We start from the raw sequence: 24,648 nt of genomic DNA, 5'->3' as shown, positions 1-24,648 counted from the left end.
CTTAAAAATCATTTTCTCAATTTAATTTCTTGGAGTGCAGTAAAGCTCGCCCAACACCTAACAAAATTGAAGCCTGCTGTCGGTCCGTTGGGATATGAATAGAAGAAACCCGGTTCCAACAAACAAAAATCTCTGACTCATACACTCTCCAACTTCACGTTTATCGCCTTCTCGCGTTGTGCATCCTTTTGTTTGTCGACTTAGGCGTGCGCTACGCTCGCAGTTAGTGCAATACCTGCCGGCGCAGCGGAGCATGCATAAAATAATAATAACCAGCGCAGCGTATATTATATGATGGCATGAGCAGAACAACAACTACTACTTCTCGTCGGTCATTCCAGTTATTCGCGTTTCACGCTCAATCGTCTGGAGAATCTGCTGAATAACAACTGTCGACGCCTCAGGCCGAGCAAATTTGCGTTTGGCCTGCTTTGGTTATTCTCTCATTGTGTCAGTGCCACTAGGTGCTGTACACACAACACACGCAGCATATTTCGCGCGCGGGCATCTTATCCCGAGTGTATTTATTAGCGTTCACTCTCTTTTGTGTGAAGTTTCGTCAGAATTTTCCCTCGGCTTGTCGCTTACATCACGCGCGCCAGACCACACCTTGCATTGTATTTTAATATCCTCTTCCCTTTTTAGAATGAGGTGGTGTTAAAATGAATTAGCAAAGCTATCATGAGCAGTGATTCAAATTATGTAATCTTTATTTTCTATCGCACAGATTGTGGATGAAATGGCCAAAAATGTAATTTAATTTTATATCTGGGCAACTGACAATGCGAAATTGAGGATCAACAATTTACATCTCCTTTTCAATAAAAATTTTAGGTGCACGGTATCAGATTTTTAATTGCTATTTCCTTGCTCTGGGGTAAAAATTGAAATTAAATTGAGAGATGTCCCAACGAGGGTTAAAAAAATCTATAGAACATATTAAAATTTTTATTCAGGGATATTATGCGACAAACTTCGGCCAATCTTCAAATGAAGCTCATGATCGGTAACGGAAACACCTTCTCTATTCCCTTCTTGGAATGGGGATTTAAAATTAATTACAAAAACATTTAGTCATGAGCGGCAATAAGAATTTAGCTTTTGTTATTTTATAGCTTTTCACAGACATGGGTGCTCGTGGATTTTGTGCATAGAAGTAGCAAAATATTTAATCGTAAGTACAAATGGGATTTATAAATTATAAACAAAAGTTTCAGGCTCAAGCAATTTATTTCGCAAGAGCTATATATTTACTTTTTCTTTATTTAATAAAAATAAAATGTGATTATCCTTTAAACCTTTCAAAATTCACTGCATGATCAATTAATCATTTAATTCTTAGGAATTTATTAAGGGCTACATACTAATTACAAAGCTTGTTACGTGTAGCTCATCAGAAACGGAGACTAAAGTTCAGCTGAAGTCCAGCTGTCAAAAATTAATTTTGAAAATCGTTCATGCCATGGCGAATTGGCCAATCTAGACTGTTTTGTCATATTGTTAAAAAGTCCACCGGATTTTCTTGCCCACAGTAAAATTTGACGGATTCCTTTTTTTTAACATCATGGGGCTCAAAGTGAAGCTGACGTCATCATGAGCATGTGACTGTGGTCAGAATCAAGGTTGCCACATAGTGGATTTGGCTAATTTTCCTGTTAGCAAAAAAGTCCACAGGACTCTCTACAATAATGACAAAGTCTAGCGGCATGGTCGAAATGGTTATATTTGCTAGACTCTCAAGGTTTATTCCAATTCAACCAATTCCTAAGATTGAAACAACGAAATTCCCTTTTGCTTCTTAATTTTATTTTGCTTTCGTTCATACAACATTCACGCAAGCGATGAATTTACCAATAAACATGAGAAAAAACTGCACACCGTCTCTCGCAAACTAGATTCATGTGAACACGCACCAACAGCTACATATTTTCCATCAAGTAACAAGAATACGAACAACATAATCATTACAAAAAAGTAGTCATCGTCCTCCATTCATACAGTTTATTAAATCTAATCATAGAGAGAAGAGAGAGGTTTCAAGTATGTGTGAGTGAGAGATAGAGAGAGAAAATACAAATTGTTCTCCGCCACCTCAAAATTAATCCTCGGGCTCGGACAGAGGCTCGTACTGAGTCTCAGGGGGCTTCGGGGGCGCTTGAGGGGCCACGGCCGCCTCCAGCGGGGGCGGGTATGAAGGGTACGCTAATTCGGTGGGCGCCGCCTGCCGCTCGTCCTCAGGACGCTGTTGCTCCTGCGAGCCAATCGCCGCTTCCTTAGCCTTGCTCTCCGATGCGTCCGCCTCGTCCTCCGAAATCCGCATCGCCTGCACGATCCGGCTCTTCACATAGTCCAACAGGTGCGGCTTGTCGTCAGGATAATTGGAGACCACATCCGGCCGGGACGGTGGGGGTGGCGAAATCTGTTCGTAAGAAGTGCAGTTTTTCATTGTGTCAACCTGAAATACATTGAAAAATCAGCATCAATTTACATGTAATTAAGCAATTTGGAATTTATAATTTTAACTTTCTTCCGTTTTTGGTGTGTTCTAGCTCAAATTGATATATTAATAAACCCAGCATGCTAGGCTTCACATTATTATAGAGCTATGTTTAAATGTTGAGTCCAATTGCAACACTGTATAGGCAGTAGGCATTCTAGATTAATACATTGTTTTACTACTCACGATAAAACAGGCAAGATTGTTATAATCTATGAGCGATAGCAATTATAGTAAGGAGAGCGCAAAAACAGAAAGTGAGTCAATGTTGTCATGTGTCGCAATTATAGTTATTAAATTAATTATGTTGGTAATTAACGCACAATTAAAAATAAATTGCAGAGCTTTGAAACAAGCAAATAAGCAAATTATAGCCTCTATGTCACCTAATAAGGCTCATGAACAAAAAAATAAAAAAGCGAAATTGTCACCTCTAGCGGTTCTTCACACCGCTTTCCAGGTCTGGACTCATCAGGTCGCTTTGTCTGAAAGTCTTTATTGATTATTCTGTCAATGTGTTCTCCGAGGGTCTTCTGGCCGTCTGAGGATTTCCCATCGGTTGAGTCGTCAGACGGCTTGCTCAGGCGCCCTGATTCCATTTCAGAGCTGTCGTTGGCGTGGCTTTTCGCAGGCAATTCTCGTTGGAAACCCTGGAAAAGGGAATTCTGCATTTCAATGCTCGCTGCGCATTTAGAGAGTTTACCTGGAAGAGTTTGTCACTAGGTCTAGGGACTGCAGCCTCGACGTCCGACGATTGGTTTATCTGATGGGTGATGATAGCGTGGATCAGACTGGCGGCAGTCAGTTGCTGCTCGTTGGACTGTTTGGGTGCCGGGGGCGCTCTTGACATGTACGGAGCAGGACTTTGCTTCTGCCTATCAGGCTCAGTCGGGAGTTGCCTCATACTCTGCAAGTTGGGTCTCGGAGGATCTTCATCCTGCCGTCGGCCATAGTACTCTTTCCTGTAAGCCGAGTTTTGCAGTTTCATCAAACTTCTGGAAGTTGAAGGTAACAAGATAGCTGGTTAGTCACAAATATATCAAATTTTCATTAAAAATTAACATATTTAACATTTTTATTGAACTAACATAAGCATTAGAACATAAATGTTAAATGCTTTCATGATTTAACTACCGTGACGTACATTATCCAACAAAAGAAAAATACACACCTTTCCTGAAGAGGGGGGTAATCGGCGTACATTTGCGGCTGCTGTATTCTCTGCTCTGCCACCATGTGGCTGTCAGCCAGGCCCTTGCCGAGCCCTTCGTTGATCATGGCGGGTGGACCGCCAACAGAGTTCATCTTCTCCTTGGGCACCGGCAGGCTGCCCTGCTGCAACGCAATGTCCACCAAGTTGTTGAGGGCCTCGTGGCCCTGCGGGTAAGCGGACTTCTTCATAGGGGGTGGTGACGAAGAGCGCGGCAGCGGCCGCTGCTGCTGGGGCATCGGCTTGGCCGCGCCGCGCTGGATCACACCCTGGCGCTGTTGGTTCGGCACCAGCTGCGCGCCGCCGGCTGGGTAGATGGGGTAGTAGTGGTGCATTGGCGCCTCTGCGGGGCGTACGTGCATCTGTTGCGACGTGATGAAGTCGCTCATGATGATGTCGCTCTGGTCTGTAATTCGAAACAGGGGAAAAAAGTTATTTCACGCTGAGGGGCGCGCAATCCGAATTTGATTTGAAGCGAACGTAGTTAAGATAATTATGCCGTTATTGGTAAATTTCAAAGAGGCTGTGGAGAATTTGGAAAGCACTAGTCTGAAAGAAACAGTAAATGACAAATCATACAAAATGCTGGAGCAATCGGAAAAACTGCTGGTATGTTCTGATTTGAATTTACCTTTCTTAGTTTCTAGCAATAAGGAGGTTCCTTGAGTAATCGACCCACCACTTTCTTTCAGCTGCCCTTTTGTAGGCATTTCATATCTCGTTGAAGCCGCAGGAAAGGACTGAGCGCTCAGATGGCTTCCTGGCATGGGAGTGCCCTGAGTGATGGAACCTTTTGCAGGATGATACGGCTGCAACATATGAAAGTATGGATCTCAATAGACATTATTTCAAGGCATAGTTATTTCATCATTAAAATAGTAACAGGGTCAAATATTTACGAGGGAACCCTGAGTACGTTCCGCTCTAACATGCATTTTTTGCCTGTGTTCTTTTATGAAATTGGAAGAAAATGACCAACAAAAAAATAGTATGTCGGGGCGGGATGAACCTAGGGTTCCCCTGTTCCGGTCAGTTGCGTCAAATTTACTTCATAGCTTTCATAAACAATAAACATGGCTAAGATAAGATATGGAAAGGTTACCTGTGTCAGATACATGGGCGGCTGTCCTGTTGGGACATCTCTGAAAACAATGGGCTCGTACGATCTCGGCGGGGCTGCTTTCGGAGGTGGCTGATGGTGCAGTTTGGTATGAGGGCTTGGGCCCCTTTTCCGCGTGCTCAGGTCCAGGGTGACGCCCTCGGCCGAGTTCTCCTTGAGCGCCTGCTGCACCTGCATCACGACGAGACCTTCCTTGGGCAGCTCGTTGTTTGGCGTCGAAGACATCGGCGGTGCCGACGGACTGCCCCTGTACTCTCTGGATGGGTAGCTGGCACCTCCGAGGACCCTGTTCGTGCCGAGGATCGAGGAGATGGTCGGCGTTTGCTGGGACCCGCCCGCATTCGTCGAGTTTGTGCCAGACTTCATCAGGCTGCGCTCTATTACGTTCAACATCAGGTCCTTCATCTAGAAACACAATCCGCCAGTGTTGAAGGCTGCCGAGTTTAAAGGCACGACAGACTGTTCCTTTGCTTGTCGTTACAGCATAGCACAGGGTTCGGTTGCTGTTTATTACTGATTTCTTTTACGGTTTTTCTCAATTATAGCAAACTTAGTTTAACGAAAATAATAAGGAAATCAATCAGCTGCCAAAAATAAAATTAAATTCTAACCAAGAGGCATTTGATCGAGTTAGAGGTGAAAATCTAAATTAGAGCCGAAACCCTGGTGGGAGAAAAAACTAAATCAACTCACATCAACTGACACACTAGAAGTTTGATTTAAGACACTTTTGATAGGCAGTTTGCCTGCAAAATTGTGCTCGGACTCGACCGCTCCTTGGCCTTCGTCAGCAGTCTCCTACAACAGCCAAGCGTGTTACAAAAATTCGTCAAGGAAAGCGAGCTTGACTTCTGTTCGCTTATGGCCTTTAGAGGTGCAAAAAATGGTTAGGGCAAGAGGGTGAGTGTGATCCCCAAAAAATGAAGAGCCTCTCCGCAATGTGTTAAAAAATGGAAATGTGGTTAGTCGGCGAGTGTGAGAGAATAAGATAAGAAGAAAAAGCATTGATGGCGTTTGGTTAGTAATGCAGACGTTTGCCTGATCAGCCGATGTGTGTTAATTGATAGATGCGATGGGATGCAAAGCTACAGTAAAAATTTCGGACCATTACCGTCGCTGAGCTGTCGTACTCATCTCTGTGAGTCACGTGGGGCGCGCCTTCTTGGCTTATTCGAGGGGAAATCACAGAGCTTTCAACTTTCACTCCTGGAACTCGCGGGATATCTGGAAAATTCGAAAATGGAGCTCTAGTTATATCAAAAAGTTTTTAATTCAAACAAACTATAACAAAAGATATCAACTCCAGATCATTCAGACATAAAATTTGGTCTAGCATGACGGGCACTTCTTAATCAATAATTGATTGCAAAAAAGGGAAAACATTAAAGCGTGATTGAGTTCATATTACATTTAAATTACATATCATAGCTAGTGAGAAATTAATTTTAATACGCACCTGTAAACTGCTTTTGCTGGTTCAGAGGAGTATTAGCTTCAGCGTTGGTGGGAGAGGCTGCACTATCCGTGTCACTGGCTGCTCCAGGAACATTGCCAGTTTCCTCTTCGCAAGAGGACGTGCTTGATCCCGATTCCTCTTCGTCAGTCAATGTAGGTTTATGCTCCGGGTTTGAATTCTGAATCACGGGAGCTCAATGAAACTAGTTGTGCGTCGCATCAAGCAAATTACCTTTCTATACTCATTCATCAGAGCATTCAGGCCAAGCTTTTTCTGATTTTTCTGGAAAAAAGCTTTGCACTGGTAGTGAGTCTTGGTAGAGCAGCCTTCGGAGGTAGAGAGCGCCGTCGCAACCTTAGTCCAATGAGGGCCATGCTCTTGGATTGCGTTGCAGAAAACCTCGACTTCCTTGTCCGTCCAGTCATCACCGTCAGGGTTGCTACCACTCTTCAGGTTTAACCGTCGCAGTATCCTGGAGTGGCAGCCTGAGCAGCTGTGCGTCACGCCCGCTACAATTTCTGGTGAGCAGCGAGTGAAGTTAGTAACGAGAAAAACCGCGTTGGTGCGTCTGACTTACGCAAATCAGCCAAAATCGAGTCTCGCAGCTCTTGAGAGACGCTTCCAAGTGCCGAGGGCAGGGGCTTGAGTCTCTTGACTCTGTTTTTAACAGCTGTACAACTGGGGATGGGGCACCTGAAAGGTTGATTGCTATCAATTTAGCACTTTTACGGGGCAAAAGGTTTGAACTACTCACTGGATTGTGCTGGATCGGACGGCCTTGCACCTGCAGTTGGAACACACGCGTGCGCCTTGCACTACCTGGTCCTCCTGCAGGCCATACTGCGACGCCTTGGCCTTAGCCAGCGGGCGACTGTTCTCCACCAAATTTTTGCATAAAAAACAATGGTGTGGACCTTTAGCCGGTAGACCTGTAACAAGAGCAGGGCAAATTCCATTTTTATTTCAAAGGGATACCACCAACAGTCGATTTTTTTTGAGTCAATTAACCATGAGCATTTATTATGTGTACGTAGGTGAGCTTGTGCTCCGGCACCCTGCATGGAAACAGGATCAACCCCCTCTCAATCAATTCAACCGTGCCTCATCCAGCACTCAGTTTAATAAGCTTGATCAAACTAAAACAGCGGCGCAGCCCTACTCTGTGTATACACACGGTTAGAGCGCAAATCTGCTGAATTTATATTAATTAATTAATTAATTACCGACGGATACATATTGCTGCGGCTCAGTGAGCAAAGTTCCAGAGAAAAAATAGGTACACCCAAGAAAATAGTTGGAAACCGCGAAAAAAATTGAAACATAGCGTTAACGAAAATATTAATCTAGATTGATTAGTCTGTTGCATGAGTTATAACGGAATGGCGAACGGCTGTTCATGCCGGGAAGAGTGCCAAACCACTGAGGTTTTTACTAATTGCTTTTAAACTTAAGTTAATGACGAACTAAAAGCTATCAAATCAATGATTTCAATAATTTCTTTGTAATTTTTGTACTTCTATATAAATCAAGTGAACACTGAAGAAAGCGAGAGGATTCCAGACTTGCGCGAAACGCGGAAAATTCCGAATTCCCCCATACGAGACTAACAAAGCACTCGAGGTAATTGTGGATATACATCGGGCACAATATCTCGAGCTATTGGCGAAATTACTGGTGGTTAATAATTTGAGCGCACCGGCAAACAGCCTGATTAATTGATTAGAGCTAATTTGACACGCGGAGGCGGCGAGGGCGGCGTTTCAATTACATTTTCTTCTCCCCGGCGCGCTCGACCTCTCCGCAGTGATGATGTTACAGAATTACAAATGATTCTGCTCAAACAACAGCATAATTCATGAATTTTCAATGAAGCCTGCAGATTAAATAGCCCGCCGAGCGAACGAGCGAGCGCTGCCGCTGAAAATCGATACGCGTCCGAGGGAAAACGACCAATTTTTCAGTTCGGAATCTCGAGGAATGGGGCGGAAGATAGCGGCGGAGAGCTGAAGAGCCGGTCGGCCGGTCCGTCGGTAGGCGGCGAGCTGCGTCATCACATCATAAAGCACTTCATTTCGCCCGTGCGCACCGTTCCCGAGGGACCCTGGCAAAGCTGCTCCATTCTTTCAGCCCGCAAAGTTTGATCTGCGCGCTCAGACTTGAAAAATCAACCGCGAGGGTCCGCGCCGCTTAATTAACTCAAATTGCACCAGCAAGAGTGTGTGGAGCGGCAGGCAGAATCCGACGGGGTGTGCCAAATCTTCGCTAATTGAATCACGCACTAATGAGAAACTCGCCGTTTGTGATGAAAGAGTTTATGACACTCAAAACAGAAATTTCAAATAATTTACCTATGAAGCCATCGTCCGCCTCAAGATCTAATCCATTTTTTGATATGTTTGTTTTTTACTTTAAGGATAAAAGTAACTGAACACGCCACAAAGAAATATGAGAGTGGAGTTCTCACACCAGAGACCACTTGGCAGAGAAATGAAGAAATTTTCACTTAAAGTTACAGAAGCATCCCTAAAAATATTATTTCTATATTACCCGTGGGGCAATGAAACCGACACCGAAGACGATTTTTGATTGAGCAATACAAGTTATCAACGACCTCTATTTTTACATTTTGAGCAATTGGATATGTTCAAGAGCTTTTATCTTACAAATTACATTTGGCTCGAAGCTAGACACATTAGTTAAACGGAGTTTGCGTAAAGAAGAAAAATGGTATTTCCTTATTGGCATCTGACGTCTACATAACCTATTTTACTTAGACCGTGGTATTTAATTGAGAGTGTATTTTAGCATCAATATTATGTCTACATCTACATGGAGACTTGTTAAACGAAGACTTACTAACTCAAAATCCTTCGTTATTTTAAAATTTGGCGAGTTCAAAGTTGTGAACATCGGCGATAACGAGGAAGGTGGTCAAACAAAGGGTACATTTAATGTATCCGTGTTGGCAAAAACGGGGAAGCTTGTTAATGAACTAACGACCGAATTTCGCTTTTCAGCACTTATTTCAAGCGGAAAACGAGCAGGGTAGAGAAAACAAGCTCAATTTTGCGCGAGAGGAGCTCTTATTTAGATTAACTGCGTTTCACGGTATTTATTATTTGGTCAGAGGCACAAAAGCATCCCTCCACAAATTCGAGCTCCCAAGGGCGGCGGTGGATTGTTTGTTTTTTCATACAATTACTCCAAGAGGGGGAGAGAGCGCCACGCCGTCCGCCCGCCAACGTTTGTGATGCTAATACAGCGCGATTTTTAATTCATTATTTACAGCCGCCGATGCGGGATGGATGCTGATGCTCGCACTCACACACACACACACGAGCCGCTCCAATTATTGAATCAGCCGCCACGTCTCATGCTAATTCCCTGGCTCACTTGCACGTCCGGCAGCTTTTTCGTGCATTTCAAACTGAGGAATTTTTGTTAATTATTCATCACCAGCGTATGGCATTAACGCTGGCGAGCGTGTGATCGCCGCTGCGTCCACCTGTGTGACGATGACAAATGATTTTTGACAATTCGCGCGCGGACCACTCGCTTTCGAGTATGCATGTTGTGTGTTTCATAAACACGAGTGAATCTCATTAAAAATACACGCACCCAGCGTGGCAGAATGCAAATACGCGCGATTCCGGTTTTGTTTTTCACACTCGCCTGCTCTCGTTTAAATGCACGTCTATCAACTCAGTTAACCCTGGCTGAAATGTGCGGTTTTTTTCTGAATAAAAACAATGCGTTAAGATTTTGTCGGTACAATATTGTTACTCAAGGACGATCTTAAAATAAATTTTTGCGCATTTTAATTTTCATGATATGACCATAAAACTGCCGATTTTAATTCTGGAACGTTCTCCAAAGGACCAACAATATCTTAAGAATCTGAAAAAATTATTTACTGAACGAATATTTTACTTTCAAAGGCAACAAGTGAGAGGAGTTAAAATATTTCACTTAAGCCACTGGTCTGTAAGTCTTTCACAACTCTAAAAGGTTTTTGATTCAGAGAACAATCAGCTGCGGCTTTCTAATATTTGATTCAATTCATTGAGCTAATTAATGAGTCTCAACTGTGGTAATGAATAACTTTTAAAAAGACAGTTAAAATTTTTACAACTTTGACCTGTATTATCCATTGAAAACTTATTTTATTTTAAGACATAGAAATAAATACATATACAGGATTAATCTTTAAATTTAAGACAAACTGAGTAGCTCTACTCTGTGTGGAAAATTTAATTCATGAGCTATTAGGGAAAATTCTGTGAGGAAAAAATCACATAACACGTTCTCGCACTGTAAAGCAGCTGTTTCGGCATTCCTCAACTTAATTCGAAAACAAAATTCATAACCGCAGTATTAGCTGCAGATAATTCTGAATCAGCGATCGACGCGATCTTTGGAAACGTCCGGCTGTACTCATTTCTGAGTAAAATCGAAAAGAGGATACAAGTGACGACCAACCCCGCCACTTGGCATCCCTCACAAAAATTCAGCAGTTCAAAAATAACTTTCGTTGTATAATGAAAATATAATTTCACGCAGAGTTTATATTTCTTTAATAAATAAAAAGTGATTTAAAAACTCTTTTCAGCGAGGATTAATTCTTATTTTCATTTTCCTACCAAGAAATCATTTGAAGATTAAACAAGGTAGTTTGATAGAAAAAACTCACTAGTTTTCTAGATTGCCTTTAAAAAAATATTCGCACATTTGCTTCTTGGGTTAATAATATACGCAATAGTGGACTTCAGGAAGATAAATAATGCGATTAACACAGAAAAACACAAAGGAGGATTAATAATTGGATTTTATAACACAATTTTAATGCAAAGCGGTAGAAACTGACTCATCTCCAAACCAGTTACGGAGGCTCGAATCATTAAATTTTCGATACTCCCATGCAAAAAATAATGCCCTAGCATCCTGTTATAAGCAACAAAATTGTAATTAAGTCGTACACAGATGGTGTCCAATAAATAATAATATTCGCTCGTGATGATATTGTGTGTTGCCAGCAGGTGCCGGTTGAAATAAAACTTTGCTCTTAAATAAAATCCTTGCAATTCCGAACAGAAAGGTGAAATTAAAAAATGGCTAAATGCTTATCCAAATTTAAACATTAAAGAATTGCATGGGCTCAATTACGGCATCAAACGAATCAAAATTAAGTTGATCAATCAATGTGAATGCCATAGGCGACGGTTTCGAAGAGTGCTGAAGAAACGCAAGAACGCTCGGTTCCTCCTGCTGCCGGGTTTGATTACAAAGCCGTAATACATTATGCGTGGCTGCTCGCAGCGAATTTTGCTTGTTTTTCATTAAAAATATTTGATCAGTTATTCCACACGAAATTTTTGCTTCAAAGAGAATGAATTCGCGAGGGGATTCTGACGGAGCGGCGGCTACACCCCCGTTCAACCCCGAGAGCCTATCTGTGGCGGGCGCCGCGTGTGCGCGAGTCGGCCACACCTTTGCCCGCCAATCGCGGCGCCGATCGTCGGCCAAGCCGCGCCTTCCACCTTTTCCTTTTTCCCGACTCGAGTTGCGAATTACGCCAATTTTCTAATCACTCGCAGATCAGCGTCGTCCGCAAGAGGTAATCCACCACTGCCGGACGAGTTCGCCCGATTTTTGCAAATTCTTAGGACGTGAACGACCGCGACTTTCGCCACTCTTTAAATTTGCAAGATCAGCTCAAGTGTCAAGACATTTCCGTCGAAGTTCTGTGTGCTCAATGGTGCGAGGTTGACAAAGTTAAACAAACGTGAGTGCAACTGATCAAACTCAGACGAGAGTGAGACAATATTTGCAAGACAAATCAATTAGCAGCGTGTCATTTTGCACTTCTATTTTAATTGTTTATTGCGGTTAATATGTAACAATAAATATATTTTCAGACATTTTAGCTTTCTAGGTCCAAATGACTTTCTTGTGTGTTTGATGGAATCTATTATTTACAAGATCTGTCACGTTCCCCAGTGCGAGAAATTGAACGAACGAAATCGTTTAATTCGGCAAGATTTCCTAAATAAAAAATTAATTATTTTGCAACCTTTTTAAATGTGAGTTAGATGAAATATAGTTTGCCTAAAGTTTTGTAATAGTAAGAAATGGTTGTAACTTTCAATTTTATTAGAACTACATGCATATCCTTGAAAATTTAAAAAATATTTGTCTCTATGAGAAAGACCCAACTAACGCATTGAAATATAAAACTTTCTGATATCAACTTTACAATGAGCCTACACCCAAGAAAATCATTACTGTTTCAGCGGAAAAAGATGGAGTACAGCGTGCAACAGTGGCTGAGTGGCGTTCAAAAAGCGTTCCCGGCCGCCGATATCGTGCTCGTGGTGGGCCCTGAGGAACGCCACTTCGCAGCCCACCGAGCTCTGCTGTCAAACAACAGCGGCTATTTGAAGACCATGCTGGCCAGTCTTCTCCCAGAAACCCAAACCCTTCATCTGCCCAACATTTCCGCTGACGCATTCGACGTTCTCCTCACCTTTATTTACTCTGGATATCTGAACGTCCACCAACATAATATTTACGGGTTAGTTCCAATTAGGCCTTTGATAGTCTAACCAAATTTGACGTATTTGATGTTCAGCTGAACTAATAATTACATTGGAAGAAACGTCAATAGATTTTTTCATTAATCTATACAATTTGATAGACTGATAATGGAAATAATCAAATAACATTTTGTGGCTTGCCGAAGTGAGCAATTTATGAAAGTTTGATTGTTTAATTCTACATAATTTCCGATGCTTAATAAATTGTGTTATGTTATATGTTTTAGCCATTGAAGCAAAAAGTCGCAACGTGTCTTTTATGGTTACTAACTGTATTTAGACGCGACACTTCTATTATAGCAGTGGATTTATGTATATGGAATATTTTCAGTGTTCTCTCCATGGCGCATGTTTTGCAAATGCCGCAAGCCCTGGACGTATGCCGCGAGTTTTTGGTCAAAATGGAGCAGTACGAGTTAGCCTGCAAGCGGACCGCGGCCCTCACCTTCGTCTTCAAGCCAGTTGCCACGCACAAGCCGCTGCCGTGCATGATGAAGAAGAGCGACACTATCCGTCTCGGCCGCAACGTTATTTTACGCTCGAGCGAGTCGCTGTTCAAGTCTGTCAACAAAGTGGCCGCCGAGAAGCAGCCAAAGCCGCAGAAGACGCTGCAAATCTCAGTGGAGGCTATCAAGGACGATGATGGAAAATCGGGACGGGTCATTCTAGACGTGGCATGTTGCGACGGTCCAGTCCGATTCCATCGTGTCCTAAACGACAAATACGGGACGGAGAATGTGGCTTGCTCCGAGAAAGCGGCAGATTCGGAAGAAGAGTCAACCGAGGAGGAGGTGAGTTGAAATTACGGTGACATGCGTAGCGTGTTGAGACCTTCCGCTGCTATCTTAAACTCTCAACATTCTTTGAAATAAATTACTTTGCTTCCATTCAAACGTTCTCGATTTTTAGAACAATTCTATGGATCAACCAGACGAGAACTCGACAGATGATATGGTTAGTTTCCCTTTGGCGACATTTAAATCAGCTCTTTGCCTTCCGTTTGCGAAAAGTTTTCCGGGAGTAATGCGCAACTAATGCTTTGAATTTCCACAGGGAAAACAGAGAACGAGCAGCAAAGACGGTGAGTCGGTGTACAAGTGTGTTTACTGCAACCACACTTTCAAGAGCCAATACTGCTACCAGAAGCACACTCGGAGACACATCAACCCCGTCACATACGACGTGTTGAAGCTGACGGCCAACCTCAAGGACAACAGCGCGCCCAGGAATAAGCTGCTCGACATGAACGTCCAGTACTATCCCTGCAAGAGCTGCGGTAGCAAGTTTCCCAGCTACTACTTTGTGCACAAACACCGAAAGATGTGTCACGCCGAGCAAGAGGAAGATTCCAACAGCAAGACGGAGCCGCAAGCTAAAACCCCTACGTTTAAACCGAATTGAATGAGTGTCGACAGTCGATCTTTTGTGCGTCTTAACACGGTGGCACTGTAAATTATCGCTCCGCAATAAATTTTTTCCTAAATAGAAATGGTTCTTCTCTCAATATTTGGAAAAAAAATTACAAATCAATGAAAAATGAAAGAGTTAATAAGAAAGGAATAATGAAAAAAATATAAATATTTACTAGATAACTATCAAAATTTTAATGAAAGGTATTAAGCAATTTCCAAAGAAATACAAATCAATTATAAAAACAGAATCGAAAAATTTGAGGCAAAATTTCGCATATTTTGGCTTATTCAGCAACAGCTCGCTCATCTGGCCTGCCCTCTGCATCTTTCGAATCTCTAATTCGATGCAACTGTTTTGCCAGGCCAAAAAATCTAGTCTTTACGATTTTGAGCCTGTAAAGCTGCTAACTGCAGACCTTAGCTCATTGTTAAAATGTAGTTCCTATTCAAAACCGACGCCAAAGATAATAGCGCCTTTCTTAATAAATAATCCAAAAATATATTGGTGTTAATTTAGACAGTATTTAGAAAAAATCCCGCTTCTCTGACAAAAAAGCTACATAAAATACACAACTGAAGCAATAAATATGAAATGTACATGACATAATAAAAAGCTGTACTCACATTCTTGCTCTTCATCACTGCTGTCACTCTCGACCTGTTTGTTAGGTTTAGTTGGCTTTGTCGTGCTAACAGTCGGTGAATCACTAAAAAGATATTTACAGTTGTAAATCAAAACTATTCTGGTTTCATTATATAAACTTGCCTAATCTTTTCTTCCTTAATGGGAGCTGGTGGTTGTGTGTTGCTGTTGTTGGTGGTGGTGGTGGTAGTGGTGGTGGTGGTGGTGGTTGACTCCTCACTGGGAGCAGTCATTGTAGGGTTATTCCTATTTTGATTTGAATTATTGTTCTGGATGATTTCAGGCTTGGACTGATCTCTTATTGCCGAAGCCAGAGATTGCCTAGTTGTAACTCCTGACGAAATGTCGATGTTCAGAGGTAGACACTGACCGCTTCCTGCTCAAAATGTACATTAGTATTTGACCAAAGAGACGATTCAGTTTATAGTACCTGAAGCAACAGGCTTGGCTGCGTTGGTCTTGTTCCTTGGTCGAGCCCTTGGCCGCTTGCACATTTGTTTGTAGTTCTCACTCTTCTTCGTCAAATAATAATACTGTACACATTCGCTGGTGCACTTTTTATCTAGTGCTTGAGCGATGTTTGAGAAGTTCTTGGAAAGCTGTGGGAATTGGAATTAATCAATCAGGGCGTAAAGCATGACAAAATTAATTTTCCAGAGGCTGGGTTGGAATATTTTCAAGTTTTAAACGCACCTCCTTGTGAACCGTGAAGTATTTTTCTCTGAATATATCTCTTTCTTCATTAGTCCAGATGTTAATGTGAGTTCTTTCCTTGTACTCCTGTTCGTAGTCTTCTATTAGCCCATTTGTGTTGATGAACACGTAACGTCTCTGCTTGCTGTCAAGAAGAATCGGAGGAACAACGGCGTAAGAGCGCATCTTCTTGTCCTCCAGCTGCATTTGTGATATTAGCATCTCTTTGGGTTGCTTTCTCGGTACATTTACCTCTTGCTCTTGCAATCCGTCCATGATTTCTTCCATGTCCGCATCGCTTTTTACGCGCGAGCCGACTCGATTGAATCTCTCTTTGTCCTCCCGCTGTTTTCGCAGCTCTGGGAAGACTTTTTCAAAAGTTTCTCTGCTCTTGGCGTCTTTCGCCCTCTTCTTTGCAGAGTTTTCGATTCTATCGACTTTCTTTACCCAGGCCGTTTGCTGACAAGCATAAACGGACGCCAGGTAGTCTTCTCTGCTCCTCCGATCATTGTACTCTTGTCGCAAGTGCTCTATTAAGCTCTTACTGAATATCTGATGCCTGTTGGATAAGATCGTTTTAATTAGCACTCCCATTTAGTTTTGAAATCCAAGAACGCACCGTTTTTTGTTCTCGTGTATTATCGTCATATCAGAGGGCTGGTTGTAAAGCGGCTGTAATTTATGGCGAGATTAAAAAGACATCGCACAAAAAAAGAGAACACTACTTACTAGATCAACTTTCGGACCAAGCTTATCCAACATGGCGTGAGATACCGTTGCCTTTTTCTGGAATTAACCACCCAACGTTAGATAAATAGATTCAAGACAGCACCACACGTCATACCCTATTCTCTGCGTAAATTTTCTGAGCAAGACTTTGGTGCTTAATTGATACCTCCACTTCTTCGTGTTGGGCGGAGCTCCCACTGGCTGCCTCTTCAAGTTCTTTCTGCAAATTTCAAATCAAGAGGGTTATTAAATGCCGAAAACCCCACCGAATCGCTCAAACCTGTTTTTTCTTTAATTTGATGATCTGTGATTCAGCTTTTGCAATTTCCCTATCTACTTGAGCGATCTGCTGAAGCAAACTATCTTTTGTAACCCTAAACGAAATATCTTCTTGCACATTTTCCACTGGCAGTGTGGGAGATATTGCCTCAACTTGAGGATTGTACGCTGGCTCCTGTAATTTTAATCAGCACAAATTGTCAAACATCGGCAGTGCGACAACGTCGACATCTTACAGAAATATCTAGCTTCAGTGGCTGAGTTTCAGCTTTTACTGGTTGAGGCTTGTTGGCCTCGCTGTTTCCCAAACGGATCTTTTTATACATGGGTCCTACATCATTATCCTGTGTTTCATGTTGCTGAGGTTCTTCAATGCTGCAGACGAAATTACAATATATTCAAATTCGTTTGGAGGTCAAAGAGTTCATATACGCATCAATCAACTGCGGAATCAGAGTTGCTGCCATGGCACATAATTATTCAAAATGGAATAGGTTATGGCTTTAATTTCTGTTGTGTGGAAAATGATTTGAAATTGCGTACAAAGTGTACCAAAACAAATAGTGATCTATCAAATATAGGTCTGAATCGCTTAACATAGTTGCAAGACAGTGTCATTTCAGTGTGACTCACACAGATGACGTTTAGATAAAAAAAAAAAAGGATAAAAAGCATATGAGCAAACTTACTTGTGTAGCCTAGACCTGGAGAGCAAGTTGTCAGCTGAATGGAGTAATGAAACTCGGTGCCGCATGGAAAACGGGGATTGCCCATGATTTAGGCTTGGGTGATCACTCTGAAAAATTGAAACAGAAGTGTTAACATTTGTCACTTCAACGCCTACAAAAGTACCTGGGTACAAAATAATGAGTCAAATTACTTTCAGTTAACTGAAGTTTCTATGAAGCCTTAAATTTGTACGGGAAAGAGTTGAGCACAGTGCGTGTATATTTGTCCTCTGGAAGGTTAATTTACTTAAGCTTTAAAAGGCGGTAGATAATAGCGGTACACTTGTATTTTAAACTTTCATGGATCAAAACAACAAAATTTTCTGAATGACAGAACTGGTGGTAGTTAAGAAATTGTAAGTCATTTGTACATATATTGTCCAGATTGCAATCCCTGAGAAGATCTATTCTTCAAAAGTGTTTTTTGTCTATTGTGAGTATTAACACATAAGCCATTGACCCTTCACGCTGGATACCTTCAGGTAGACTCATGCTGTGCTCTCATTCTATGTTTTACCCCATTTCAGCTTGGGGATGCGTGACAGTTTTAAATCCTTTACAAGCTGGGTCAGTTAACTTTGACAAAAATGCAGCTGGTTAGATTTACGTTTGTATAGAAGATACAACTCACAATAATAGTAATTTTAATTTAGTTGACTGAATTAGCCTCAAAGTTACGTCAAACATAACCAACTATCAATGAAAATGAATAAACAATGACGATTCTTTCAGTAAAAAATTTATCAAATAAACACAACATGCACTAAAATGAGAAAGTTCTACTAGTCTTATTGGTGAACCTTTTAATAACATAATATTAGCCTCTATCTATATTTTACTAATACAAAAAAACTCTTTAACAAGAAATCATTTAGTATTTTGATTGAATTGGAAATTTTGAATGATAAATTTTTACCTTCAGATCTCTCACCGTACAAATCAATAAGAAATAAATTTTTTCATTGAAAATTGATCATCTTTTTGTAACAATAAAGCTACAAATTGTGCTGTCCATCCGAATTTCATAAAATTAAGACAAATGAGGGAGGGACTATAATTTTCTTCAAAATGTCGCAAGTGTTTTAGAAATTAGTATAAATAACAAAGCGACTGGCTGAATAAATTCTGATTTACCTGGGACAAAGCGGTGGCCTGTATGGACGCGTTGCCGCCCCTGTTGTTGAGGAGCTGGCTGGTTCGGTAGGACGACTGCGGAGGGATGCTCGAGGTCAGGTAGGGTTGAGACGTGGGGTAGGACGAGTACGCGGAAGGGGCACCCGACGGGTTTTGACCCGCGTGCTGCGTCCTGTCTGGGTGCCTCATGCTCGCGTGGTTTCTCGACAATGTTGGTTGGACCGAGGAAGATGGTGACGGGGACTGGTTTGCTTCCAGTTTTGAAGGCATTGGTCACATGCAGCGCCAGGTTTTTCAACCTTAGCCTGAAACATGCGGCAAGCGTGACCTTTCGCTGAAAATATTCACCTCTCCGCGATTCGTACATAATCGGAATTCAAATATTGTTGTGCTTGCAATGCTCCAAGGAAGAAAAGGTCAAGTTCGCAGGCGGTTTAATATTATTTAGAATATTTACTTATTTTTTACAGGTCAGCAGTGCTGCGATAAAATATGACCTAGGCAAGTCAAGCTTCAAAAATGAAAGTTCTTTAATTGCGTAATTCAAAATTAGCATGATTGCACTCTCTTTACAACCCTATTAAATTAGCTTAGAGCAATTAATTGCTTTCTTTTAACTTGGCACCAATAAAAAATCATAATAAAACATTAATACTGCTAATGGAGGAAGCTTAACCCTTTTTGAAAATTAAGTTAAAAGAAATTGTTCCGCACCTTTCCTTAGTTCGCATATTAATGACCCCACTACAATAAGCCACAAGACCGAAAGTGAGTTTACAGTTTCATTGATGGCCAAAAGTTTAAAATTAAACGTGTTCTGAATGAGCTATTGAAAATTCAAAGGCCTTTTTAGAAGCATGCAAAATCTGGTTTCACGACTTGAGCATCGTTCCGGAATAAAAAATCTAACGGGACTGGCCGCATCTATCCGTCTGCTGGCGTTTTCGTGCACTCCAACTTCAAAGTCACTTTCGAATTAGAATGGGCCGTGAATAAAATATTCCATAGTGCCTAAAATCAAAACCGAGCCGCGAAATACAAGCCGGAATGCCGAAGATTAGGCAAATCGGCCGAACGGCATGAGCGAAGGGGGTGGGTAAACAAGCCGAATTGGGCTGAGGGGGTGTACCTTCGCTGCTTTCAGCGCGTCCGATCGCCTCTCAGGAGTTTAGTGTCGACATTGAAAGAGAAAACTCGACGAAAAGCCTTGAAAATCGGCACAAATGCCGAAAAGAAACGTTCAAGATGGAATGACCCTGTGTTTCAGGATTAGACCAACGAAAACAAACTGGACAGAAAATGTCTCGTCTGCATCCTCCTTGGCGCTTCCCACGGTACCATTGGCTTGAACGCCGTCTGTTTCTAACGTTCCACCGTTCCAAAGCAGTCGACGACGACAGGAATTGAGGAATGGAAAATGGAATGCTCTCTGGGCGCCCGTGATCGGAAACCCAGTTTTCCGATATTTTTCCTCAATATTTTAAAACAAATCTGGTTGAAGCCTAAATATCAGATCAATATAAGATATAATTATTTTTAGTAACTCTAACAGTTTTCAAAATAGGAAGCGATAGTCGAGTAGAGTGAAAAAAGGTAGACATCGAAAGGCCTCAAATCGATCACCAATGGGCGATGCATCAGTGGCGCCTGGCCCATTCCAAACTTGTATGGAACGAGAAACGTGAAATTGGTTCAGTTCAGATGGGAATGTTTGGCTTGGAGTAAATGGACGCTGAATGAGGAAAGAATTTTGAGTGCGTGTGGTTCGGTTGAGCTCGGAAGATATGACTACATATTTGCAAGTGGCCGAAGATGACGGCGAAGAGCCCATCGAGCTGCCCACCGAGGACGACGGCACTTTGCTGCTGTCCACTCTGGCCGCTGCCTACCCTGGCACTTGTGGTCTCAAGTATCGCAACCCTGATTCCCGTGCCATGCGAGGCGTCCGCCTCGTCGAGGGCAGGTTGCACGCACCCGAGACCGGCTGGGGCAACTCGATATATTTCTGCGTCTTCCCCAAAGGTGAGTTTCGGCCGTCTGTGTGCATGTTTTCGGCCGTCGACCGCGACCCATGCCACGCCCCACTAGGACCATATTGTTTTTGCGCTTGATGAAAACACGGCGCCAATTTGCTAAATTATACGTGGATTTTGCCACCAAACTTTATATTTTTAATAGATTGCCACTTTTCATATCAGTCTTCCTGGCATGAACAGGCGCTTTCTTCAGCTGTTAAGCCAGCCTCTGTTTGACCCTTTCGACTCTGGATAAGGAACACCCCCCCCAAAGAGCAATTAACTTCAAATTTTATAGCTCTTTCACATTACACTACTCAAGCACAGATTTCAAGATTGCTTTTCCGGGGATCGTACTGATTAATTTTGTGTCCTTATCAGTGTTTATCCCGTTATCAAGTCAATTCAAACTAACCTCCGCAAAATCGACGTGCCCATGGATGTATAAATTGTGTTTATGGTTTTAACACTTTAACCACACCCACCTTTTCACTTAAAATTTTAGTGATTTCAACTCATCCCTTTACAGCAGAGAACAAGAGAAAATCGGATGACCACCTAGAGAATTCCACAGCGAAAACGAAACGCATGGAATCAAAGCAAAAGTGCTCAGACCTGATTGTTTTGGGCCTGCCTTGGAAAACGACAGAGCAGCAGTTGAGAGAGTATTTTGAGGCCTATGGTGAAGTCCTTATGGCACAGGTATGGAAAACGTCTTTGTAAAATGATGGCTGAGATTCATTTTAATCTCTTTTTAAAGGTTAAAAAGGACTCAAAAACAGGCCAGTCCAAGGGTTTTGGTTTCATTCGTTTTGCAAGTTATGAATCACAGATGCGAGTACTAGCTCAACGACACATGATTGATGGACGCTGGTGTGATGTCAAAATACCAAATTCTAAGGTTTGCTCCTTTTACAAATTCCATTGCGAAAGATAATTATCAAAATTATGAACGCTACCAAAAGGCCAAGAAATTTTATTTTCCTTAGGTGCTCTCCAAAATTGGAATTGTATAATCAACTGTACCATTTCCTTCAATTCTTATTATGTGTCTCACCGTCGTAATTAATTTTCTTTTGCAGGAGGGCCAAGTTCAGCAAGTGCCGTGCAAAGTTTTTGTCGGTCGGTGCACAGAAGACATGCAGGGTGACGACCTGCGCGACTACTTCTCCAAATTCGGCGAGGTGACGGACGTCTTCATCCCCAAGCCCTTCCGGGCGTTCGCCTTCGTCACCTTCCTCGACCCCGAGGTGGCCCAGAGTCTGTGCGGCGAGGACCACATCATCAAGGGGGTCTCTGTCCACGTGAGCAACGCCGCTCCAAAAACTGATCCCTCCAGAGTCGGAGCCAGCGGCCGCGCGCCGGTCGACCGGATAGGCGGCCCGTACGGCGGCAACATGGGCGGCGGAGGAGGAGGAGGTGGCGGCAGAGGCACCGAACACAAAGCGCTGCCGGGTCCCGCAGGACCCTACGGACAGGGACCATACGGAGGCTCTGTAACCGCCATTGGAGTCGGTGGCACCGCCGGAGGAGGCTGGGGACAGGCGCTCCCTGGAAGCAGAGCCAACCTCGACATGCCGAATCTTCAGGTTAGCACTTAAACATTGATGTTCAGGTAGAAAGAGATAGATAATTGCCAACTTGATAAGATCGCTGTAGTTTACCAGTAATCGTTGGTAACAAGTAAACCTTTTTTTGAGTTTTGACGTTTTAGTTTGTGGCGAAATTATTGAAATTGTGTCAGAATATATCAAGAGATCGTACCAACTACATTATTAAACTGAGGCACAAATTTAAACGCTTATTAAATAATCAAGCGCGTTCTAGGTAATAATGCTAATGAAGATATTATTATCATGTGACAAGCCACGTTGGCAATATTGAAGTTATTGAAACGAAATTCTTTTAGGAAGTAATGCAAATCAAACTCTTTGGCAAGTTCCTTCAGTTGGATTTAAATAACTCAAATCTGTCACGTATTACATTCTTTGGAGAAATCAATAACAATATTTTATTGTTGACACCTTGATTGAAATTTCAGGCATTGGGTATAACAGGAGGCATTGGCGCAACCGGCGGAGGTCAGGGTCCCCCGGGAGCCACTCAGGGCATGAACAACCCCATGGGCATGGGGACGCTCAACCTCGGCACCCTGCCGATGAATCCAGCCATCGTGGCTGCCGCGTTAAACCAAGCAGCCGCTGGCTGGGGCATCATCGGCAATCTGCAGAGCGCGCAGGGCGGCCAGGACAACGGCCCAACGCAGGGCTTTGGCAACCCGCAGCAGTTCGCTGGGGGCGCCAGCGCGCAGGGGGGCAACCAGGCAGTGCAACCAGCCAACGTGCCCCCGGGACAAAGTGGCAACGCCGGCACGCCGAACCAGGGCGCCGGCGGCTCCAGCTTCCTCGGTTGGATGAATCAGGGTGGCGGTGGCGCCGAGAACCCCGGCGGCCCCAACACAACCAACCAGGGTCCTGGCGGGGCCTCGTGGCCTCAGCGGGATAAGGGAGGGAGTTATCTCAAGTACGACGTGTAGACAAACCCGTCGTCGAGTGGGGTCTCTAAAAGGCTTTCAAAACGCCCGCACGCTCTCCCGAAAGGCATGATTCTGCTAATATTGTTTGCGCAATGGACGGGTTAGCTGATTTATCGTCGTCAGCCAATTGTTCGTACACGTTGACTAGTTATTTCTTGCAAAATTATTATTATACACTCTACGGTTATTACAAATATGTCAGAATCATTGTGCGTTGGTTGTGGGGAGCTTGTGGATTTTCTTATGTTTGTCTCTGAAAAAATGTTAGAGAAAGTAACTCTATTATTTATTATGGATTGATTTTGAGTTTGTGAAAATTTGCAGTGCATTTTAGGGCGTGAGAACATAATTATTAATCACTACCTAGACATACATTCACACATACAACATACACGTCACACACACACACACACGAAGAGAGCAATTAATATTGTAACATATAACGGAAGTTGACAAATCTCACTGTTATTTTTATGCTGCACACACATTGTATCATCAAAATTTCTGATTGAGGAATTCCGCTTCCTCAAAATATTGGGCGACTAGTTCCCTATCTTGCTTTTGAGTCTATATTACTTTTGGACTGTGATTTTTGCTTTAACATTAATCCAAGCGTTTCAGTCTGCATCTGAGTTTGATGATTTTTTAGCTGCCTGTAGAGAAGTGTACGGGAAGTGGTGAAAGCCTTTAAAATGCCTTTTCTAAAAAACAAAAACTCTCTGTCCGCTGTTTTACCCCTGACGAGAAAATATTATGGAAATTGTAAACCCCGTTTATGGTTTTTTGAGTGTTGTTTGAATGGGCCGAGCGCTCATCCCCGCATAACACCCCTTTTGCGACCTCAGCATTACTTTTTGTTGTCATTTTCGCGCCATCTGTTACGAGACGGACACAACCACACGATTTTTCGCATACTGTCCAGCTGTAGCGCATTCACGCCGCCGAGTTTCCATCACCCTATCTCTTTCATGTTAACAAATTACGGTTTGATTTTTGCCTGCAAAACCGCTGTTAAAGGCTAACGAATCCAGCATCGAATTTTTACGGAGCGACCTGATCAACGAGGCGCATAGTTTGCAAAATTTAGTCTTTAAAAAGAAAAGGAAAAAGTTAAATATTAAAAGGAAAAAAACAAAGAGAGAAAACACCTTTGAAGATGATCATTCAATAGAAGGAAAGCTAACTATATAAAGGAGCAAGAATTAAATTGACATCGTTTAATATTTTGAATCCTTCATTATCAAAGTTGTTTCAACGGGTGGGGGTTGCCTGAATTTTTCTTTTGATTAAGTTTGAAGCATCAGTGTTTGACCCTGAATTATATAAATATAGTATATATTCAAATGTATTTGTTGATTTAAATGAGCACATGGAAGAAACACAACAGAAGAAAAAGTGTTCGGGTGCTTGTGGCGTGGGAGTCGTGTGTGAGATGTAATGGTTTGTATTTAATGATTGATATGGGATTCAAGTGAAGGCGTAAATCTTAATTATGACATGTACTAACAATACTCTTATTATAGCGTGCAAGATGTGTGAAATTCACTTGTATGTTTTTAAAATCTGTAATTTTAATAAAGTGTATGAATGCACATTTTGACGT

At 42.4% G+C, this 24,648-nt stretch overlaps 3 protein-coding genes across 12 annotated transcripts; 2 read left to right on the top strand and 1 right to left on the bottom strand.

Annotated features, from left to right (window-relative positions):
* Positions 1–1,784: 1,784 nt before the first annotated feature.
* On the bottom strand, positions 1,785–19,863 carry Smr (Smrter). Of its 8 annotated transcripts, XM_065479294.1 has the most exons (25): positions 19,624–19,863; positions 18,495–18,799; positions 17,322–17,428; positions 16,869–17,007; positions 16,634–16,807; positions 16,469–16,573; positions 16,354–16,410; positions 16,244–16,296; positions 15,877–16,183; positions 15,625–15,825; positions 15,362–15,530; positions 15,055–15,310; positions 14,913–14,995; positions 7,038–7,212; positions 6,861–6,976; positions 6,515–6,801; positions 6,284–6,461; positions 5,933–6,051; positions 5,521–5,625; positions 4,810–5,232; positions 4,339–4,516; positions 3,669–4,113; positions 3,201–3,492; positions 2,929–3,147; positions 1,785–2,455 (listed from the first exon to the last, which is right to left on the bottom strand). In XM_065479294.1, exons 2-25 carry the CDS (start codon positions 18,762–18,764, stop codon positions 2,099–2,101), a joined length of 4,815 nt encoding a protein of 1,604 aa, XP_065335366.1. In that variant the 5' UTR covers positions 18,765–18,799; positions 19,624–19,863; the 3' UTR covers positions 1,785–2,098. The 8 variants fall into 8 exon arrangements, with proteins under 8 accessions (XP_065335366.1, XP_065335360.1, XP_065335364.1 ...); XM_065479288.1 differs by having other exon boundaries at positions 15,625–16,183; XM_065479292.1 differs by having other exon boundaries at positions 3,201–3,459; positions 15,625–16,183.
* LOC135936476 (zinc finger and BTB domain-containing protein 8A) lies at positions 11,761–14,365 on the top strand. 2 transcript variants are annotated; one of them, XM_065479301.1, is made up of 5 exons: positions 11,769–12,065; positions 12,574–12,854; positions 13,208–13,667; positions 13,786–13,830; positions 13,930–14,365. In XM_065479301.1, exons 2-5 carry the CDS (start codon positions 12,583–12,585, stop codon positions 14,275–14,277), a joined length of 1,125 nt encoding a protein of 374 aa, XP_065335373.1. In that variant the 5' UTR covers positions 11,769–12,065; positions 12,574–12,582; the 3' UTR covers positions 14,278–14,365. The 2 variants fall into 2 exon arrangements, with proteins under 2 accessions (XP_065335374.1, XP_065335373.1); XM_065479302.1 differs by lacking the exon at positions 13,786–13,830 and having other exon boundaries at positions 11,761–12,065.
* Positions 19,864–20,144: 281 nt separating the features above from the next.
* LOC135936475 (TAR DNA-binding protein 43-like) lies at positions 20,145–24,637 on the top strand. 2 transcript variants are annotated; one of them, XM_065479299.1, is made up of 5 exons: positions 20,145–20,516; positions 21,039–21,211; positions 21,270–21,410; positions 21,592–22,098; positions 22,551–24,637. In XM_065479299.1, exons 1-5 carry the CDS (start codon positions 20,279–20,281, stop codon positions 23,043–23,045), a joined length of 1,554 nt encoding a protein of 517 aa, XP_065335371.1. In that variant the 5' UTR covers positions 20,145–20,278; the 3' UTR covers positions 23,046–24,637. The 2 variants fall into 2 exon arrangements, with proteins under 2 accessions (XP_065335371.1, XP_065335370.1); XM_065479298.1 differs by having other exon boundaries at positions 21,015–21,211.
* Positions 24,638–24,648: the final 11 nt, after the last annotated feature.

The sequence above is a fragment of the Cloeon dipterum genome, chromosome 2, assembly GCF_949628265.1.
Source record: "Cloeon dipterum chromosome 2, ieCloDipt1.1, whole genome shotgun sequence".
NCBI classification, from domain to species: Eukaryota; Metazoa; Arthropoda; class Insecta; order Ephemeroptera; family Baetidae; genus Cloeon; species Cloeon dipterum.
The sequence above is the reverse complement of the archived record's forward strand: the minus strand, read 5'-3'. Positions and strand labels throughout refer to the sequence as shown.

Coding starts and splice junctions, on each gene's coding strand:
- LOC135936476 (XM_065479301.1), top strand. CDS start 12,583: ATGGAGTACAGCGTGCAACAGTGGCTGAGTGGCGTTCAAAAAGCGTTC. Junction 12,855..13,207: donor CACCAACATAATATTTACGG/GTTAGTTCCAAT, acceptor GAATATTTTCAG/TGTTCTCTCCATGGCGCATG. Junction 13,668..13,785: donor AAGAGTCAACCGAGGAGGAG/GTGAGTTGAAAT, acceptor CTCGATTTTTAG/AACAATTCTATGGATCAACC.
- Smr (XM_065479288.1), bottom strand. CDS start 18,764: ATGCCTTCAAAACTGGAAGCAAACCAGTCCCCGTCACCATCTTCCTCG. Junction 6,977..7,037: donor GTCCGATCCAGCACAATCCA/GTGAGTAGTTCA, acceptor TCAACCTTTCAG/GTGCCCCATCCCCAGTTGTA. Junction 5,233..5,520: donor CTTCTAGTGTGTCAGTTGAT/GTGAGTTGATTT, acceptor TTGTGTTTCTAG/ATGAAGGACCTGATGTTGAA.
- LOC135936475 (XM_065479298.1), top strand. CDS start 20,279: ATGACTACATATTTGCAAGTGGCCGAAGATGACGGCGAAGAGCCCATC. Junction 20,517..21,014: donor TTTCTGCGTCTTCCCCAAAG/GTGAGTTTCGGC, acceptor TTAAAATTTTAG/TGATTTCAACTCATCCCTTT. Junction 22,099..22,550: donor TCGACATGCCGAATCTTCAG/GTTAGCACTTAA, acceptor TTGAAATTTCAG/GCATTGGGTATAACAGGAGG.